Here is a 21,891-nt window from a genome sequence, read left to right as displayed (position 1 = left end):
ATACCTAAATCTAGAGAACTTTTTTAGCAAGTGTAGAGTAAAAATCCCAATAACAAAATTGTTTCATAATTTAAAATTTGAAGAGGTTTTTCTTCTTTAATGATATATATGGTACTACTTCTGTCTGTACCATAGTAGATCCTCAGAACTCTAGACATAGCTGTTTATTATATACTTGATATACTCTTGGGTCCTTACTGTAGTTTTGTTTTGTTCTTTGAGACACAGTCTCACTATGTAGTTCAGGCTGGTCTTGAACTCAGTGTGTAGCCCAGGCTGGCCTAGAATATGTAGAGGTCCTCCTGCCCAGCCTCCTAAGTACTAAGATTACAGAGTGTAGCACCATGCTCAGCCTGGGTCCTTAATTTTTTAAGAGTAGAAAATAAATCCTAAGACTCAAGAGTTTAGATGCCATCTCTATGAAAGAGGTTCCCTTAATATATGCCTGCTACCATTACTCTGTATTTATTATATGCTCAATAATTTAATTGTACGTATTTATCTGTATCATTTTAGCTAATCTGATGTTGAGGGATTTGAAAGTAAAATAGCTGGGTGTGGTGGCACACACCTGTAATCCCAGCACTTTGGGAAGTTGAGGTAGGAGTATCTCTGTGAGTTTGAGGCCAGACTGAACTACCGAGTGAGACCCTGTCTCAAAAAACCAAAACCAAACAAACAAAAAAGATAGTAAGATAAAATAATATGCTTCTCTTGCTTCTAGGAAGTAAATTGAGTTTTATTTTGAAGGAACTTTGTAGAGTCACTTTAATGTTTTTATGTTGCTCTCAGTTTGAGTACTCTAACACAACTTAATTTTCGAAACCCATGCATTTCCCATAATTAACATCTGTGATTTTTCACAAGTTATGATACTTTCACTTTTGGAGTAGTTCATTAAATTTCATAAATGCAGACGTTTCAGGTATCACTTAATAACAGATTAAAAGTGCTGAATTTGTCCTGACAGTTCCTATACTTAGGGTCATTTAATTTAAACTTTGCCATTTGTCTGAAAGATAAATTGCTATTTGTATTTCCTGCCTTAAAAATGAAGTAAAAGGGCCACATATTTTTAGAGAAGACATTACAAATTACTACATAGATTTTATAATTGCTTCTTACACGTAGTTTATTTTACTTCCCTTATAATTTTCCCCATCGACTCCTTTTTCCTCCTCTTTGCCAAATTGCATTTACTGCTCTTTGTTCTTAATCCCAAAATGAATGGCAGTGACAGAGAAACCACTTTTGAATAGTCACAAAAGGAATGTCAAGGGCCATTAAAAAAAAAAAAATTACGTTTATCCAGTTATACTCTTGAGTGCTTTAAATTTTGCTTCTTCAAAGCAAGCCATGTAAATTTTATCTTTTTACAGGCCAACCAGAAATTCTGATTATTTCTTGAGATAATACAATCAACTTTGTCTCTGTTGCTTTATTTAGTCTTTATTGATTGCATAATACATTATATTCATGGTTTCAAGGAAGGGAGAGTGATTTTTGAGTATTTTACTGTAAGTTCTTTGTCCCTTTGAAAACGCTACCCTTTTACCAGATCAGTGAAATTCAGAAGTCTAAGAACTACTGATACAGGCATTTTCATTAATGACAAAAAAATGGCTTGCCATGTTTAGTTAACTTGGATTGGAAGAAATTACTTATTTCACTTCATGCCAGTACTGAAATTCTCTGAGCCAGCATCCTAGTTCAGAATCTTCTCAGGAGCGGAGGAGTGTCGTTTGGAGGAAGCTAACTGGCCATTTGCCTTGATGATGCCAGTTATAGGATAAACCAGGAAGACAAATCAGAAAGCTAACTTCTATCTTGCTAATTGCCAAAGTTTGTTGAATTTATTGTGCCAAGTTGGGATGCTAGAGAAAATTTTTTAATTAAACTAGTATCAACATTGTTTCAGTTCACACCTGCCAGCCATTGTACTAAACTGCAATAGTGTGAGTGCCATCTAATTATTTAAATTTCTGATACAGTTTATGTGAATTCATCAAGTTCAATATTGACTTACCTATTGTGACATTTTTTTCTTGATTGACATTTTTATCAAATATGTAGTAATATAGAACAGAAGTCTTGGCCTAAAAATGAACTACCTCGTTATTTGAATAAAATACATTTATATTTCTTTAGCTACTCTTTGTTGCTGCTTCAGTTGATGAGAATTTAGAGGCATAGAGGTAATAATAATGCTCATGCTAGTGACAAAGAGATGAAGTAGGAACTCAAGACTTTATTTCTGGATAATCAGCAAGGAGCAGGTGTCCTGCATGCTGCTTGTTGCAAGGATTTGGCTTCACTGGCTCAAATTTTTCACTGCACCAGAAGATAAAGCAAAGGTCCACTGTCCAGTCATGTTTGCTTAAAATACTGCAGCCTGAGTGTAGACAAACTTCCCCAGAAGTTGCTAATGTTCTTGTCTGATGGCTTCAGGAGCACCATGCATATTGGGGCAAAACAATGGCAAATATTTTGTATCATTTACAGTAATTAGTAATATCCAAAAGCAGTACAGTCTCTCATTTTAAAATTATCCATATCACTTAAATTATAAAAAGAAAATACAGACAGCATTATAATTTATTCCAAGGAAGCCTTCTCTAAATAGGTTTCTGTAAGGAAATTGTCAGTAAAACTCAGCTGATCATAAATCAATAATTTCAAGGCTTTACATGAAAACAGTAGAGCAATTGAATGTTGGAATTAGGTTAGAAGGTGATAAGAGTTGATAACTATAGCAAGTAAGATAGTGTCATAGGCTTATTTTGAATTAATTTAATTTCATCAAGGAAATAATTTGGCATCATGACTCACAAATAAAAGGAAAAAATGCTAAGTTTAGATTAACCAAGACATTGTTCGAGGTCCATTCATACACATAAAAGTAAGCTTATTCTCTGGTTGTGGAATTATTATAGTTTAATTACTTAAGGATTTGCTGGCCCAGGACCACATGCACTAAACAAAATTCATAAAACTAGTTTTGATAAGCTATGGAGTCGCTGTCAGGCATCTTTCTGAATGGAGTCATGATGAGGGTAGGGGCTGAAAAACCCAGTGTATTCTTAATGCATTTGAGTAGATTTACTTTGTTTTCTTTTCCCCATGAAGGACTAGCCAGAGCCAAGTCAGTCCCTACGAAAACCTACTCAAATGAAGTCGTCACACTGTGGTACCGGCCACCTGATGTGCTTCTCGGTTCCTCAGAGTACTCAACACAGATCGACATGTGGTAAATATATATATATAGGAGTTATTTTAAAGAGCGCAGAAGAAGCAGTGAATAAGAGAAATCTTACTATCTAGATGTAAATAACGCTTCTCCCATGACTTGATGGCCTTATTCAATTATTGACCTGTGCCTTAGTTTCCTCATTTAAGGAAGTGGTATTAGTACCAATAACTGCATTAAAGTTCTGTAAATAACATTCAGAATGATTGAGCTAATACATAAAAAAGGCACTCAGAAGAGTATCTGAGATGTGGTAATTTAATACAAAATTACTGTTTTTATCATTTAATATTCACCAAAATCCACCTGCTTTAAGTTGATCTAAAAATAATAATTAAAGTAGTATAGCTATCCTCATACACTGCTTTGAGCATCACACTCCTCCACCCAAACATCGTTGTTGCCAGTGCATTCGATACCTCTACAGTAAAGTATAATTCCTCAGTCTCATATTTAAGAGTATCTAAAAGACGTCTCTAAAGTACCTTTGCCAACTAATTGCAGCCTTTTTCTCACTACGTCTGTTCCCTTTTATCCAAATGGCCCACTCACTACATTTCAAAAAAATAACCTGAACTCTCTCTCCCACCTTTGCTCATGGTGTCTGTTCCAGTCCACGCACCTAGCCCGCCTACTCTCCTCTTCTAGTTGGGAACTGTGCCTAGTAACCTTCAAAAGCCAGCTCTTTAGAACCCTTTCTTGAGTACACCTGAGCCTTCAGGAGTAACTCCTTCCTCTGAACTGTGGTTGCATGGGCTGCCTATACTTTTATGTACCTGTACTGATGTTATATACTTCTGTTGACTTGAACAATTACATAAAATCTTTCATAACATCTTTTCAAGTTCTAATATAATATGCATAACAGAAAATCTACCATTTTAATCAATTTTACATGTATACTTCTGAAATATTAAGTTCATTCACATTGTGCAGTTATCCTCACCATCATGTCCAAAACTCTTGCAGAACTGAAATTTTGTACTAAATAAACAACGACTCCCTATTTTACCCCCTTTTCCACTCCCTGGCAGTTCTTGTTTCTGTGAATTTGACTACTCTGAGTACCTCAGAAGAGTGGACTCATACAGTATTTGACCTTTTGTGCTGGCTTGTTAAGCTTATTTCGCCCACATAATATCTTTAAGGTCCATCCATGTTGCAGTGTGCCTCAGGTCGAACACTGTACGTATTTGCCACATTTTATTTATCCCTTCATACATTAGTGGACACTCAACTTGCTTGAAAATAAGGCTGCTGTGAACATGGATGTGCAAATCTCTTGTCAGGGCCCTGATTTCAGTTCTTTTGAGTATATATTTGGCGTGAAATTGCAGAGTCATGTAGTAATTCTGTTTTAATTTTTTAAGGAACCACACACTGTTTTACGTAGCAGCTGTAACATTTTACTTTATAGCATTTTAATATGTAAAATTAAGTTTTATATTTACTAGATTGTGACTCCTTTAATGGAAGGGCTGTATCTTAAAATTCCACCTATTCATCGAGCCCCCACCCATGTTTTCCTTCACACACACACCCACGTAAGCTGCCCTATACCTACTAGTCTGTCTCTGCATTCTGCATCAAAAATCTTGAATTATTTGTTTCTCCCTGTCCCTGCTAGTTTGTTAAACTGAGTGTTTGGGCTTAGGTCAGGCCACTGTCATTTTCCCGACTACCGTTAACAGTGTTTTCAGTTTTCCTCCTTCCTGCCTGTGCTTTCAGGCCGTGGTCCACACCACAAGGATTTGATGGCAGTAATCCAAACACTCAGTTTCAAACATAATAAGCATTCAGTGACTGTTACTTATTGAGTTACTCCTTAAGAATCATGCAGAAGGGAACTAGAAATTGTAAGTGGAAAAAAATGTGTTAGCAGTGTGCAAGTTGAGACACATACGGTAAATGTTAAATTAGATCTAAAGCTATCTCTGCAGGAGGTTTTCTAGTAGACTAATACAGAGTTCTTCAGGAGGCAATCTTAAAAATTCTTGTGCTTCATAATATGTAAATAGATTGTTCATTTTTCTTCATGATATATTTTAAAGGGGTGTTGGTTGCATTTTCTTTGAAATGGCTTCTGGAAGACCTCTGTTTCCAGGATCAACTGTGGAAGATGAACTACACTTAATTTTCCGACTACTAGGTAACAGAAGACATCCTTTTCCAGAGATTTCTACCTTGAGCTGACTAGCTAGATTAATACCGAATCTCTAAAAATATATATTTAAATAGTTGATAGTGAGGCTAACATAAATAGCTATTGTGTTTAAGAATCACTGTTAGCTTAATTATTATAAGATCTTTCTAGGTAACTTCATTTTCAGAGTTTCATCTTTACAATAAAAATTTTATGACAGGAGAAATAGTACTGAAAATTTACCTTCAGCTCATTATTCAGGAATAATTCTAGCTTAAGTGGTATCATCAGGATAGAGAAGGGCCAGATATCCTCATGGGTGTGATCAAAAAATGCAGTGAATATGTACATTTTTTTTTTTTTTAAATGTTACAGTGAAAGGCATATTGTATTGATCTGCCTCTCCCAGAATGCTCCTTCTCACTTCCAATGCATTTATCCCAACATTCTTGCCACTTTCTGAAACAGTTCTGGGTGTCCACTTTCCCACCATTAGTTGCATTGTTGTGGGTACCTCCATGTCCTGGCTTGATTCAAAATGTTTACCTTGCGTGGTCATTTTGACTTTCAGGAAGAGCCTGAACTCAGATGGTGCCAGATCCAGTGAATAAGGCAGATGGGACACCAATGTTTTACTTGACAGTAATTGCCCAAAATGGTTGATCAATGGGCTAATCAGAAAATGCAGTTAATGTTTAAATTTTACAATGTTTACAGTAAACGACACATTGCTATTAACCTTTCTCACAATCCTCAAAATACTCTCCCTTATGTTAGACGCACCTACCCCATCATTCCTGGCATTGTGTCTTTTATAATAAGATTTTTTAAAAATTTTAAACATTCACTGTAGTTTTTGATCACCCCTAGTGTTAATAGCACCACTACATAATCCATAAGTAATACAGATATTTGTAAATGTAAATCATTCCCTAAGACACTTAGTTTTACCTATTGTCTGTGCATATATAATTATATGTATATATAATTTTTTGAATATTCATACACATTTCTTTATTTTTTTCAATTCAGGAACTCCATCTCAGGAAACTTGGCCAGGTGTTTCTTCAAATGATGAATTCAAGAACTACAACTTTCCAAAATATAAACCACAGCCTCTAATAAACCATGCACCAAGGTATTTCTTTTTCTTAAGCAAAATAGGGCAAACCCATGTTACCTTTCTCAATCTTTTGAAGTATTTACCCAAATGAAGGTTCAGGAGAAGTATATAATACCACAATTCTTCAATTCTTAAATGTTTGTGGATGTAATTTAATTAAATCTTTCTTTCTTTGTCATTTGCTTTATAATTCAGTGACCAAGAATCACCAAAGTATCTAAATAGAACTGCACTATAAATAAAATGAATACAGAGTGTAGGTACGAGAATTTTTAAATTTCTGTAGATAGTTCATTTTCCTAGAAAGGAGCCATTGATTAATGCCTTATTAAATATCAGAGTCATGATATATTTCTGCAGAATTGTTCTGTATTTACTTACAGAAACCTCAATGTTATAGGTAAAATTTTGACTCTGATGTTTTCAGCTAGTGTTACATAATTTTGTATTTGAAGACTATAAACTCCTTCTGACCTCTCAGCAAAACACAGTGCCCCAAGTGTCAGACCTGCGGTTAGTTTCTTCTCACATCTGTCAATCCAAGACTCCCATAAAAATTTGAATCAGAATATTTTTACTTGTGGAATATATTACATTTGCAGTAATATAGAATAACAAACCCATTTGACTACATTTTCCATCTTTCCTTTAAAAGATTCTTTTTAAAAGTACTAAAATACCAAATAAGGACATTGGTTTATAATGGAAAGCTATTCACATTGCTTACTGCATAGCACACTTGCTTTGCTTCCACTAATTCTCAAGCTGAGGAAGGGACAGTGAAACATTTCTGACACCAAAAATATTTTAGAAGTATTTATATGTATTGATGTTCTTTTTGTTACTATAGCAACTAATATTCTCAACTAGTCTTGCTTAGGAAAAATAATATGACAGTATTGCTGGGCTTTTCAGTGTGTCTCCAGAGCCACATAAATCCTTATGTCATTTATATATTGCTTACTTTTGGTAATGTTCAGTGCAGAAGGTTGAAGCGCTCTTGGGAAGCGGATTCTCCATGGTTTTAGCACCTAAATGGTCTGTTCCCAGGCAGCTCTGTGTATATATGCTGGAAAGGCAAACTACAGAGGACTGGCAGGGTCTGGAGAAGGTTTGGACTGCAGCATCCAGAGGACCCAGGGAGTGGCTCGAGGGAAACTGTAATCATAATTATACTTTTGCCCGTGAAGCACAGTGCAAGATAGAACATGTGGTGTCTGATCAACAGATTATTCCATTCATTGAAATAAAAATGTCATTAAACTACTGTTCCTAGTTGTGTTAATTACATTATTGTAATTAGCTATCTTTATTGACCGACTTTGGTTTCTCAGCGCTTATTAATGAAGTTTTATGAAATTGTAACACATTTAGGTACCTTCTGAGACCCATCATTGGGCAGATTATCCTGGAAAACTTTGTTGAATGGCTTGTCTCTGTGTTTGTCTTGACCCACAGAGATATTTCAGGACCACTGTCTCTGTGTGCACCTCTGTGTTAGGATGGTAATGCTCTTGTGTGCTTGTTTTCTCTGGAACACTGAAAACTGATGCAGTACTTAAGTTTTCTTTGTAATCGAGCTTAATCCTTTTGAGACTGAATAGTAACTGAATAATTTCTGTAGCTTTAATGATTAATTTTTTTCTTGAATATTCAAAATTTGCATTGAAGCTCAGTTACTTATGGTTACTTCTTAAGCAAATATGACAGGATAAGTCTTTGAAAGCTAAAGCAGATTTGAATCTATTTGATGGCAACAACCATGGCTCTTTTAGGGCACTTAAATTTAGCATATGAAAATGTTTACATGAAATAGTTTTATCTGAAGTTTCTCAGCTAAGAGAAAAGATTAAATTGCTACCTTTTTGTTGTGTTTCTAGGTTAGACTCTGAAGGAATTGAATTGATAACGAAATTTCTTCAAGTAAGTTATATCTTATTTTGTAAAAATGCTCAGTAGATAGTTATGCCTTGGTTTCTTCATATAGAATTGAATGAGTAATAGTGCCCTCAAATACTGTTAAGTAAGATTATTTGTGTTAGTATCTAGCATGCTGTAGGCACCTGCTTAAGTAGAGCATATATTACATGGTTTCTGTTAATGGATCTGGGTCTCTTATTGTGACCTAAAATAGTCTGAGGTAGTCAGCTGCTGGCATGGATCAACTGTGTCAAGGCCATGTTCTCTGCAATTCACATTCTCTTATGTTCTCTTTTTCCTTATACTTACTGCCTTACAGGATGCTGCACCTCCAAACACCACTCATTTTCCTCCAAAGCAGGAAGAAGAGGGAGGATAAGGGTGGTACCAGCCACATTAACCCTCTTATATCTTGAAAGCCAAGTCTTTTGCAGAAACCCCTGCAAGGCTTCTTCCCAAGTCTCATTGGCCTGAACATTAATTGTAAGAGAGGCTGGGAATTGGGGAGCAGGATTGTCATGATTAGCTTAAATTTAGAAGAGTCATGATTCATGATCCATCCGATGGAAGTGTGGACACTTTAAAAGAGTCTAGATTGTATCATCAGGGAAAAAGGGCAGAATAAATGTATTCGTGTATTTCTTCCAGTCCTTTGGCGTTCATGAAGAAAAATAAGACCAGAGGTTGAATATTTAAATTTTTTGCCACTTCTGAAAATATAAGGACTCTAAATTTTTTGAGACCCAGCCTTATCTTAGAAATATGGAACTAGATATGGGACATAGTTGTTGCTACATACTCTCAATAGCAACTCAAATTTGACTGTATTTGGAGTATTGCAAGTTGGTGTTAGCAAATAATCATACTAAGTAATGAAGCTTTTAAAAAATAGCCTTAAATGCTAATTTACCCTTCTTCAACATTTTATTAGAAAAAGTTAATGAAGCAGTTCTTTACTCTTCTACAGTATGAGTCTAAGAAAAGGGTTTCAGCAGAAGAGGCCATGAAACATGTATACTTTCGAAGTCTGGGACCAAGAATACATGCTTTATCAGAAAGTAAGAGAAATTCTAAAATGTTTTTCTCCCTTTATTTTCATTTGTCCAGAGTTGGGTACTGGGGTGCATTAGAGGTATAGGAAGAGATGGTTGTTGACTTTTTATAGTCTTGTTTTGTAATCAGATCAGAATTTCTTGAAGGAGAGTATATGTCTTTTTCTTTTTTTTCCTGTTTCATTTCGTGCAACAATGAGCACATTGTCCTACTTTATAAGAAATCTGTAATATTGAAGTACGGGTTTATTAGTCTTATTGGACTTAAGTTGGAATATGCAATCTAATGATGGCATCCTGAGGCCTAAACTAGCTTCCATTTAGTTGTTAAAAGTGGGCTTTTGTAAGGGTTAATGAAGCATAATGGAAACTTGAGATGGTTTCCTTGTGACAGTACATTTCTGTTTTACTGTGTAATGATGATTTTCCTTTCTTGAGGTTACTCTGACTCCACTCTCCCCACGACATGGTTGGGCACATTATCAGAATCACTGAATAGATTTCCCATGCCTGAAATAACTTTAATTGGCGGGGGTGGGGGAGGGGTTGAACTCAGGCCCTTGCACTTGCGAGGCAGGCAGCAGAACCATTGAGCCAAATCCCTGGCTGGAGTAACTTTTAATTTTGCTCATGATATTCTTTAAGTTAGCCTACTGTTTTACTTTAAAATGGAGTAAGGTGAGTGGGGAATTAGAGTGCTTGGGACTGGAGTAGTGGAAAGCTCCCATTCTCGTTTATTAGACAGTACTAATTCGTTGGAGTTTATGTAGCTTTCAGGGGACAAAGCTTCCTGGAATCAAAAATCCTTAAGAATTAGAATCCTTTTCACTTAGGGTACTTCTTAGTAAAAGACTGCCTTTTAACAGATTAGAAGTGAGAGGCAAATTATGAGTGTTTTTTAAAAGATGTTAGTAAAATTCATTATTTACCCAGGTAGTTATGGTTGTAGAAACATATTGTTTTCCCTAATACCTGTATACCATCAAAAGGAGACAAGGAAAGAAGGGAGGGAGGAAGTGGAACCTACTGATAGATCTGATTAGGACTCCCAACCCCAGTAGTTCTAGAATAGGCAGTATATATTTTTGTTATAGAAATGCCTTCTGCAGTATGCTTTAAATCAGAGTTGGCAGAAGAACGGTTCTGAAAGGAGATTACTTCATTCGGTTTTCTCTCCAAAATGAACAGAAAGAGATCTTTCAGCAGGGATATAACCTTGTAAATGTGGTGTAAATATTTTATGTTGAATTACTATATACTTTCTAAGTTTTTCTCTATAGTTGGTTGTATCTGTTTTTAATAATGTTATACTTTCACCTGATCATTTCTCTATGTGCATTTTAGGCATATCCATATTCAGTTTGAAAGAGATTCAGTTGCAAAAGGACCCGGGTTTTCGAAATTCTTCTTATCCAGAGACAGGTGTGTTTGTCATAAACCATTTCACATGTCGATCATGAGTTTTTGTTGGAACCAAGCTTTTGGTTTATAAGTTGATCAGTAAAAATATTGATGTAAAAACCAGTGTACAGTGCATTCCACAACTGTGTATGTTTAGCATTGCACATACTCACTTTTCTGTGTGATGTGGGCAGCTCAGTAAATCTTCAGAGAGACATCTGACTCAGTCAAGTCAGGGATCCTGAAAGCTGCAGATGGCACAGAGACCTTTTGCAAGTGGCCTGGCTTGATCACTGCACTCGCCATCCCTGCTCCCTGAGGCAGAAGACACATCTTGTGCTTCCCTAGTCACCAGGTTCATCACTTCGAAGCGTAGAAGCTATAGACTGAGCCCCTCGGCAAAAGGCTCACTTAAGACAATGCTGATCACCCTTACCGTGGAATATTAGCTTTGCTGGTGGGAACGTTAGCGTCCTAGAGTCGCCAAATACTGTATGTGGGATAAAACTGAACCTTGAACTGCCTCATAAAATGACTTTATATTTTAGGACCTGGGAAGAACAGAAGACAGAGCATGCTCTTTTAAGTCTATAACATGGTTTCCAGCCCAGCCCCCAGCCTTTCTTACCTATCAAGGACTCAGATCTGAAGGCAGTTATTTCTTTTGGTGGACTTGGAATCTCCGTTTGTCTACACTGTCCTCTTCACAGTGGAGTCTTTTTATTTCAGACCTACAGATTGTTTTTATATTTGTTGTCACAGTGTGACAATTTTTTGTACAGTCAATTTTAAGGTCTTCTCTGCCATTAGAGCCAGTAGGTTACAACTATTGATGTAACTGTAGCTGCAATTTTTGTGCAGGACTGAGAAACACAGTGCATTATTTATTGCGGAATCATTGCTGCTAAATAACTACTGTCTGTTTATTTAACACAATAGTTGAATGCCTGAAGAAGTTGCAGTGGCTTTATGATATGTGAATGCATCTGTTTCTCCTCACAAATTGTTTTACTGCTGCATTCTTGTTTGTTTGTTTTTAAAAATAAACTGCAGTGTTTCCTGGAATATATATTTAGCTTTGCTTAACAGTAAAATTAAGTGAGCCATCTTGAACACTCTTAAGTTTGTGCTATATAATTTCTTATTGAACCTTGGCAAATAGGGTAGCTAGAGATTGATGAGCACATTTATGTTTAGGAAAGCATGTCGATGCAGAAGTTGATTCAAGCAAGTGAATACCAGACATTTTGGGTTTCTCACCTTAGACACCAATAAATTAAAGCACCAAGATTATTTATTGTTACCTATTCCTCATTTTAGAAATGTCTGCTGCATATTACTGGATATTTGTATACTAATAGATTTAACTATTTTACATTGTGCTTTAATTTAGTTAATACTTAACTGTAAAAGTTCATTTGAACATAAGAGTCTTGCTTGTGTTTAAGTACACTTCCATTTTTAGAAAGGATGATACTCTAGGTGCACAGTTGGTTTCCTTTGGGGGCTATGTGTGTTTCAGTAACATTCACTTGCAATCAGCATAAAGCTGTAATATGTCTTTGAAATGAGCCATGACAAATTTCAAATGAGAGAAATGAAAACTTAGTGATTGCTTTAAAGCATCGTAGGCATTATCTGTTTATGAGAGATAATAAATATTGCAGTTTTAATTATGCATCTCTTTGAACATCATAAACACAGATTGGTGTTAGTAACAGTGTTTTAAGCATTTGTGTTCACCTTTAAGGACTATTGTTTAGTGCATCTTACAAACTATAAATCTCCATTGGTATACTTTGAAATGGTCATGTAAATTTTTGCCTTATATATCATGAAAATAGTCATAACTTAATTTTTTTCCTGACATTCACTGTAAAACATTCAGGGGTCCTACCATTTCTGTTCAGGAAATCTTGTAGTTTGTTGTTGTTATTTAACAGTATTAAATGGGTTTTTGTATATTTCATTTTAACTTTATTTGTGAATAGTGATTGTGGCATGTTTGGGGTATTTTAATTTTTCATGATACCTAAAATTTTAATTTTTAAAAAAAAAATTCTGAAAGAAACAGATTCATGTGTGATGGTGAATATTGGACCACTACTGCTTTTCACATTTGTAAACTGGTTTTACGTTAAACCCTGTAGCCTAACAACCTGCTGTTATTTCTAACTGACAGACATGTATTAATATTGTACTTTGGAGGTTATAAATATTACGTGGAAATTTCTCCATTTTTTGTTTTGAAATTTATAATAACAAATCTCCATGTTGTATAAGAGTGGTTTTGTTGAGTCATGATTCTTTCCTGGGGAAGCGAACTGTGCAGAGTGCTCTATGGTTCTTCTGTAAGATAATGAGGTCTCACTGTGCCAGAAGTGACATAGCTGACCATTTGTTTAGTCATTCTGCTGTCATTTTATAAACCCTCACTCTCACCGTGTCACATCTATCAGTTTATGGGTATATATTTAATTTGTTGCAAATTTGACCTGTCATTTATCCGTAAATTTGGTTCCTGCATATAAAAGCCAAGAAGTACATCCAGTTGTAACATCCAGCTCTTATTCCCCGGGATAGAACTTCATAGGAATGTTGCTTCATTTTGTTAAGGAGTTTGGCATGCAAATAAGTGTTGTGGGTTGTTTCTGGTTTTGCTTGTTGAAGCCTGAGCACCATTCAGATCTTGACAGCATTGCAGTGCAGGGAATTGAAACTCAGGAATTTTGAACCTTGAACCCTTGTAAATCCTCTTGAACTGACAGGGTTTTTAAAAGTAAGAAAAGATGCCCCTTTTGTTTTCTTTCCAAATGATGCTAGCAGCACATGTTGAATGTATCGTTCTCAGTGAATAGCGTGGCTGCACTCTGGAGCTTTATCAGCTAAAATTAGGAGACCGCATGTTACTACATTACAGTCATCTTACCTTTGGGACTCAGGACAATAAAGGGATTTTCCCTCCTTTTCTATGGTGTGAAAGTGACAATATTTTACTTCTAAGTACAATTCAGCAGCACTGATTTATCACTCCTCATATGTCTGAACATTCAGAAGTGAACCTGTTCGGGACTGTCGTGCTGTTTTCCATAACAGCTGGTAACATACGAGGGCTCTGATTTCTCTTCATCCTCACCCTCACCAGTACTTGTTGTTATCCCTTCTTTATTATTCATTCTCATAAGTGTGAAGTGCTATTTCATTGTAGTTTTGATTTATATTTACCTAAAGATTAGTGATGAGTATCCTTTATTTTTCTGTTTTTCCTTTTGTTTATTTGGTTTGAAGAGAAGTCTGTTCAGATACTTTGATCATTTAAAAAATAGGTTTGTCTTTTTCTTGTTGTGTTACAAGTTCCCTGTGGATTCTAGATATTATATCTTTATAAGGTATGTTATTTGCAGTTATTCCCTCCTGTTCTGTGGGTTGTTTTTCATGCTCCTGAAACTGGGTTTTTTGGTTTGAGGGTTTTGGGGTTTTGTTTTTTGTTTTTGTTTTTGTCATCTCCTAATTCTTTTTTATTTTCTTTTGCCCCCATTAAGTTTATTGGTACATTTAAAGCAAACAGTACAGTTACATTTATCATTGGGATCTTGTACCTTTACATGACAGGTCTTGGTTCTTGTTTTTCCCCGTCCCCCTGCCCTCCCTTCATCCCCTTCACCCTTCCCTATTTATAAAAACTTTGTTTCTATTTTTTCTTTTTCTCATATTTTTTCTTTTCCTTTATTTCCTTTCCCCTTCCCTTCCCACTTCTCCTTTAGCCATTTTATTCCTGTTTCATGCTATCAGTTATACTATTTGGACCTTATTTATATTTTTAGTTTTTCACACCAGAGAAACTATTTAGTTTTTGGGGATTTTTTTGTTTTGTTTTGTTTTGTTTTTTGAGGTAGGGTCTCTGTAGTTTAGGCTGTGTAGCCCAGACTGGCTTTGAATTCGCAGCAATTCTCCTGCCTCAGCCTCCCGAGTGCTGGGATTATAGGCATGCACTACCATGCCTAGCTAAAAGTGTCTCATGATGTATATACATTTTTAATTTTAAGAAATTCTAAATCAGTTTTTTATTTTGTTGCCCATGCTTTTGGTGTTATTATCAGAGAACCTATTGGCCAGTCTCTAAGATCATAAATATTGGTCCCTGTATTTTCTCTTAAGGTTTTTACAGTTTTAAGCTTCTAGACTTAGGGCATAAACACATTTTAGAGTTAATTTTTCTTTGTGGTGTGAAGGAAGAGTCTCCACTTCATTCTTTTGTATTCTAAGATCCATTTTTCTCCCAGCACCATTTGTCAAAAAGACTGCCCTTTTCCTATTGACTAATCTTGTCAAAAATCACTTGAGGGTTTATTTCTGGGTTCCTAGCTCTACTCCTTTAGTCATTGTGTCTGTATATCTGTCCATGTAGATAGTACCATGATGTTTTGATTACTGTAACTTTTTAGTAAGTTTTAAATCAGAAAACTTTATTCTTTTCCGGGATTGTTTTGGTTAAGGGCCTTTTGAAATTCCACATGGGTTATAGAATGTATTTTCTATTTCTACAAAACAGAAAACAAAAAACAATGCTTTTCTCCATCAGTTGGGATAATCATGTTGTTTTCTTCACTCTGTTAATACATGGTGCCTTGGTTGATTTTCATATATTAAACCACACTTGGGCATACCTGGGAAAAAATCCCACTTGGTTTTGTTGTATACTGATTGGATCTTCATTATTGATACACTTGGAACCAGAAATGTTTCCAAGTTTTCTGAATTTTGGAACGTTTGCATAGACTTTATTAGCTGAGCATTCCTATTCCAAAAGTTTGAGATCTGAAATTCTCCAAAATCCAAAATTTTTTGAGTATTATCACTGAAAAAGTTCCAGATTTCAAGACATTTTAGATTTTCAGATTAGGGATGCCCAGTGTATAATTCTTTTAATGTGCTGCTAAATTCAGTTTGTTAATGTCTTGTTGAGGATGTTTGCCTATATTCTTAAGGGACTTGGCCTATAGTATTCTTTTCTTGTAGTATCTTTGTCTAACTTTGCTATCAGCATATCGCTGGCATCATAAAATGAGCCAGAGAAATGTTCTTTCCATGTCAGTGTTTTAGAATAGTTTGAGAATTCACATTCATTCTTCCTTAAAGATTTGTTATCACCAGTGAGGTTATCTGATCCTAGATTTTCATTCATTGAGAGGTTTTGATTGATGATAACAATCTCCTTGTTACAGTTTTATTCAGATTTTTATTTCTTCTTGGGTCAGTTTTGGTAGTTGGTATATTTCTTAGAATTTATTCATCACACTGGTTGTATCCAGTTTATCATACAGTTGTTCGTAGCATTCTTTTATACTCCTTTTTGTTTCTGTATATTCAGTAATACTGTTTTCACTGTCATTTTTTTAAATTTTAATAATCCAAGTCTTCTCCCCTGACACACACATCAGTCTTACTCAGTTTTTATCAGTTTTGTTAATTAAATAAAAGAACCAACTTTTGGTTTTGTTGACTTTTTCTTTTATCTACACACTAATATTTCTTTCCTTCTCCTAGCTCTGGATTCCGGGTTTTTCTTTTTTTCTTTTCCTTAAAATGTATCATTAGGTTATTAATTTGACATCTTTTTCTTTCAGTGTAGACTTCTGAAGCTGTAATTCTCAGCCTTGTTTTCAGCGCATCCCATAAGTGTAAATATATTGTTTTTGTTTTCATTTGTCATAAGGTATTATTTGCTGTGGTCTGTGTGTGGCTTAATTTCCACGTATTTGAGTTTTCTGATTTCATTCCTTTGTGGCAGGAGCAGATTATGTGACTTCACTTTGTTTAAATTATTAAGATTTGTTCTGTTGCATAACATGTATGGTATGTTCTGGGAAATGTTTCATGTGCACCTGAGGGGAAGTTCTCATTCTGAGAGGAATGTTGTTGGGAGAAGTATATTTTCCGTGGTGCTTGTGTCTAATTGGTTTATAGTGATCAGTGCTTCGATTTGATTGATCTTCTCTCTGGTTTTTCGGCTCATTATCAAAGCAGAGCATTGAAATTTGGCGCTACTATTAAAGAATTGGTTCTCCTTTCAGTTCTGTCAGCGTTTGCTTCCTGTGTTTTGAAACTCTGATATTGGGTGCACAAAAGGCTGATGTTGTTACAGCTTCTTTGTAGATTGAACCTTTCATCTCCGTTAACTTTTAATACTAGCTCGGTCAATTTTCCCTGGCAGAAACACGGCCAGCCTCTATCTCTGTTTGTTACTATTTGAATGAAATATCTTCTTCCATCCTTAAACTTTCAACTTCTTTGTGTATCTAAAGTGAGTCTTTTGTAGATGGCGTATTTATGAACCATATTTTAAAAATCCATTCTGTCAGTCTCTGCCTTTTAATCTGGAAACTTTACACCATTAATGTTTAAAGTAATTGCTGATAAGGAAGCGTTTCTGCCAGTTAGCTATTTGTTTTATGACTTACATGTTTTTTCGTTTGAGTTTCCCAATATTGCTGTTTTATATTTAGTGGGGGTTTTTTGTAACACATGATTTTAATTCTCTCCTTTCCTATATATTTCCCACCTGTTTGGGGTGTTGCTGTTTAAAATATATGTAGTTCTGAGGGGCCCAGGCCTTCACAGTGAGTTACATCCCCACCCCTTTCTATTTTCAATCCGTATGATTTTTATTTTTTAATTTATTTTAAATTTTTATTACCCACAACTGTAATCCCATTATTTTAATGTCAGCAATACTGTTTTTTAAAAAATAATCTTGATTATTAAATTGTTTCTTTCTTTAACAAGTTCATTATATCAAAATGTTAAGTAGTAATCCAAGCGTAGTAATCCAAGCTTATGGACAGGCAGCTGAAAAACTTGAACATCTACATATGTGCAGACTTGAAGTCTCCAGAATTTTTAGTTCATTAGAGTCAAGGACATTATTTTCCCCTCATTCAGTCCAAAACTGGAATTTTCTGACAATAAGTTCAGATCTGGATTCAGTTACATAGGCAGTTTTACATTAGTCATCATCATTCTTAGCTGAAGTCACAAGTTTCTGTTACTGACCTAGAAAACCACTGAGATTACCTCTTTTCCCCTCCTTCCTTCCCTTCCTCCCTTCTTTTTCTCTGAGACAAAGTCTCTCTGTGTAGTTCACACTGCCTTTGAACTCACTATGTAGCCCAGGCTGGCCTTGAACTGGAGGAGATCCTCCTGCCTCAGCTTCTTGATTGCTGGGATTATAGGTGTGCACTACCATGCCTGACTGAAGTCACCAATATTCTGTCCAACCAAAGCAGGAAGAATTCAGCCAAGTTACTGATGGTAAGTCGGATTGAATTACAAAGGAACATAAAATTTTGCTCTAATGATGGGAAACATTCTTAACTGATAAAAAAATCCAACTTACTGGAAAGGCTAGTATTTCTGAAAATTGAGAGACCTTAATTCAAGCCTTGTTAAGTAGAGTGGGTATGAGGTTAGATGTGCAAGTGTATATTTGTGTCAGGGAGACAGAAAAATAGATGAGACTAGGATAGGAGCCAGGATGGCTGCCTCTGCTGCTCTCGCCCGCCTCAGCCTACTGTAGTGGAAATGCAGAGGTGCCTGGGTCGACCGAGGCAATGAGCATGAAGGTGTGGCCGGTGACATCTGGATGACACAGCTCTTCAGAAGGTGAGGAAAGCTGAGTGTCTGCCAGCGGACAGCTCCACTGGGCTCTGGGTGAGACCTGGAACCTCGCTGAACACAGCCTTGGGACCTGGGCGAGACTGAGGGCCTCTGGGCCACTGAGGGGAGCCTCACAAGCCTCAGCCTGTTCTCCAGCTGTACTAACAGGATCTAGGTCACACCCTTTGTCTTGCCATCTCCACTCGCCGACATGTTGAGAGCTGAGGTTGTCAAGTGGCGAATGGGTGACAAGGACGACGTAGACCTTGTAGTTAGTCTCTGGCGATGGTCACACGTGGCAAAACATCTTCCCCTGGCACGGACGGCTCAGTGCCTCCCTTACACCGCCTCCTCACTGGCGCCACCTGTCTGCCTCACTGTGTCTTATGACGTGATGCAGAGGCTTTGTTCTCAGTCAGAGTGTCTCCTCTCTCCTGTTTCAGGTGTTGTTAGACACACGCAGTACTGGGGACTGAACCCAGGCCCCGCACTGAGCTGCCCTGGCCCTTTTCGTGTGTTATTTCCAGACGGGATCTTGCTAAAGTGCCCTACAGGTATGCACCACTGCGCCCGGCTTCACCTGTCCTTGAAACGTCTTTCTCTGCTTGCTCTTTTCCTCTTCCCCTCCTCTCTGTGCAGCTCTTCCTTGTTCTTGAGGTCTCAGTTATTTCTTCCTGAAGGCCCTCTCTGCCCGTTACCCAACCCTGCTACAGATGGGGTTTTGTTTCCTGCTGTTTCTTATAAATGAGTGACACTAATCATTGTTTTTTTCCCTCTAAACCATAAGCCCCGTGAAGGCAGGGATTATGTCTCCTCTCTGTGTCCCTATTACCTGAAACAGCACAGGAAATTAGTGGTATTGTTCACTGAATTAAGACACATACATTAAGAAATTCTGAGTTACAAGTAAAAATGGTCAGTTATATTAAATTGGACGTACATGTCTGTTCTTTCTAAATGAATCAGAGACAAAGCACTCAAAAGGGTTATGGCAGTAGAAAATAAACTTGTTTTGCTCGCAGACTAAACCATGTGACTCTTTAGAAACATAACTCATAGTCAAACTGTTCTCACACCCCCGCCCCCAGGAGTAGGATGGGATAAGAAGTCAGTCCAGGAGAGCTTGAGTGGAGCCGGCTCTGCAATGGCCGAGGATCTGCTCCCCCAGAAAACAAGGGAACGTGTATTTAAGGTTTTATGTGCCAGGTATCGTCCTATATGAACATGCGAGTGTCCCTTTCCTCCTCTGCAGAGTGGTGTATGGTAGTACTTCACTCCTACTGAAAAGGAGGGCTGAGAGATCCATGCAGTAGGCTGAGAGCAATGCCTGCTATGTTAGGAACAATTGCTCTCTACCTGACATTATGTCATCTGCTGAAATACAGATGGCTTTCTGGGACCTGCCTCACCTGGGAGAAGGTACCTGAGCATAGCCTATGCGTTAGTGTGAAGCCCGCAGGTGTACAGTGCCAGACAGCATGATGGAAGGCTGTGCGTGTGCGTGTGTGTGGAAGGCCTTTGGGTATTTTAAGTAGAAAGGGCATTTTATAAAACTGAGTTAAATCGTTAAGTGTAAAACAGGATCAAATCTATTACTTTTTTGAGAAAGGGGAACGTTTCTGAAATGGTATATGGGACATAGTTGATTTTCAAATATTTCTTCAAGTGAATGATTTCCTATCACACCGGCAGGTATGTAACAACTGCATCTGTGCAACTATGGAACCTGTGACGGGCACAGTATTGGGACTGAACCTATCAGCATCTCCATCAGTCCACTCTGCTTCCTCCCTCCCTACACACACCCCAGTCCTATATCAAACCTCGCCCATAAGAAGCAGAGCCAGGGCAGCCTGGGGGTGAGGCCTGGGGAAGTAAGAGCCTTTGTCACTAAGGCTAGCAGTTCCGAGTCCCCTTTGTCAACAAAACGGCTGAAAGGCAAAGGGATGATTTGGTTTCTCCCATCCTGTTCCCTTCTCATTACATAGTAACTGACAGAATTTAAGATTAGAAGATGAGGGGACCGCTTTTCAAACTCATTCCATGCTGCCTCCTCTTCAGCTTCGGTAATTTATTTCTGTATCCGTAACAGAGAGCAGATTTTAACAGTTCTTCTTACAGGTAGGTGAAAAGACACATTTTCCAGCTTGTTTCCATATGAAAAAGTGAAGTTTGGAAATGGAAATAAACCAACTCACTTGCTTCTGAAACACCTTTTGTCACAAAGTATTTATTCAACAAAAATAATATTACAGTAAAAATGATACATATATGAAAGTGAATGAAAATTTGCAGTAATAGAAAAGATGATACAAAGAGACCAACATTCAGGATATAAAGTTCTAACAAACCTCAGCTGTATCAGTGTAACGCTGATCAAGCAAACAGAGAGAAGTTAATGTTTTTGGAACCTAACACACACCACGAGGCAGCTATAAGAGTTTTTCTTTAATACCTCCAGTTTTGTTTGCATTATAGCAAATATTTTGATCCATTTAAAAAGTGATACTTTTTCAGTTCTAATAAATGGATCTAGAGTATATGTTAAACACAGTATTTTGGGGAAAAATCAGATTCTTAGTCATTTGAGTATTTCCAATCAACTCTGACATTTTTCAACTATACAAAAAATATTTTTCATTGAAATTCTTGCACATTATCTTCCTTTAGTTCCTTTATAAGAACCTTGCATTTTGGATATGTTCATTTGTTTCTTTCCTAACATAGAATTTTGGGCCAGAAGTAACTTACAGCGAGGCTTCGGGGAACAAGGGACCATCACTGGTGCCTGCCATCGCTGTGTGCGGTGAGCTGTGTAGCCCGAGGCTACTCCCAGCTGCTCCTGGGCACGTGGACCTGGTACAAGGGCCCTTTCTCAAAGGGCCCCTCTCGCTCTAACATTTCCATTCTGTAATTACCAGTTCCTTTGTTTGAACCAGCTCCTTTGTTTTAGTACAAAATTATCATTACCCTGTGAGTGAATGACACAGTTGTCTATTTGTGGATTTTGAAACTAGTCCCATGACGTTATAGTCTGAAGTGTACTGGAGTGTTTCAGATTTTCTCCCTTGGTAAGGACACACATAATCCAATTACAGAGGTTCGATTCCAACAGAAATCTTAAGTATTTGAACATAATTTGAGGAAAGCTCAAGGAATTTGTTTTCATAATCTTTTTCATTAATCCCTGCCTTTTAAATGACTGGGTTTTTTTTTCCCCCCCTTAATCAATTACTTAGCCTTGCTTCAAATTGATTTGTTATAGTTAAGGATTATAGTTAACCTAGTTTGTTTGTTTCATTTTTTGAGACAGGGTCTCGCTTTGTAGTTCAGGCTGCCCCTGAACTGT

The 21,891-nt window shown here is 36.9% G+C and overlaps 1 protein-coding gene across 2 annotated transcripts in view; it reads left to right on the top strand.

Annotated features, from left to right (window-relative positions):
• Cdk17 (cyclin dependent kinase 17) overlaps window positions 1-13,150 on the top strand; it is a 38,194-nt gene extending 25,044 nt beyond the window's left edge. Inside the window, exons 10-16 of one of the 2 annotated variants that reach the window (XM_010629162.3) lie at window positions 3,127-3,247; window positions 5,299-5,396; window positions 6,423-6,528; window positions 8,394-8,436; window positions 9,401-9,491; window positions 10,830-10,907; window positions 11,081-13,150. In XM_010629162.3, coding sequence (XP_010627464.1) covers window positions 3,127-3,247; window positions 5,299-5,396; window positions 6,423-6,528; window positions 8,394-8,436; window positions 9,401-9,491; window positions 10,830-10,907; window positions 11,081-11,088 — 545 coding nt within the window. In that variant the 3' untranslated portion in view covers window positions 11,089-13,150. The remainder of the gene's footprint in view (window positions 1-3,126; window positions 3,248-5,298; window positions 5,397-6,422; window positions 6,529-8,393; window positions 8,437-9,400; window positions 9,492-10,829; window positions 10,908-11,080) is intronic. The other variant, XM_010629161.2, reaches the window with a different exon arrangement.
• The last annotated feature ends 8,741 nt before the right edge of the window (window positions 13,151-21,891 follow it).

The sequence above is a fragment of the Fukomys damarensis genome, unplaced genomic scaffold (assembly GCF_012274545.1).
Source record: "Fukomys damarensis isolate Sample0158 unplaced genomic scaffold, DMR_v1.0_HiC HiC_scaffold_15, whole genome shotgun sequence".
Classification (NCBI taxonomy): Eukaryota; Metazoa; Chordata; class Mammalia; order Rodentia; family Bathyergidae; genus Fukomys; species Fukomys damarensis.
Note: the sequence above shows the minus strand (reverse complement) of the source record. Positions and strands in the feature narration are given on the sequence as shown.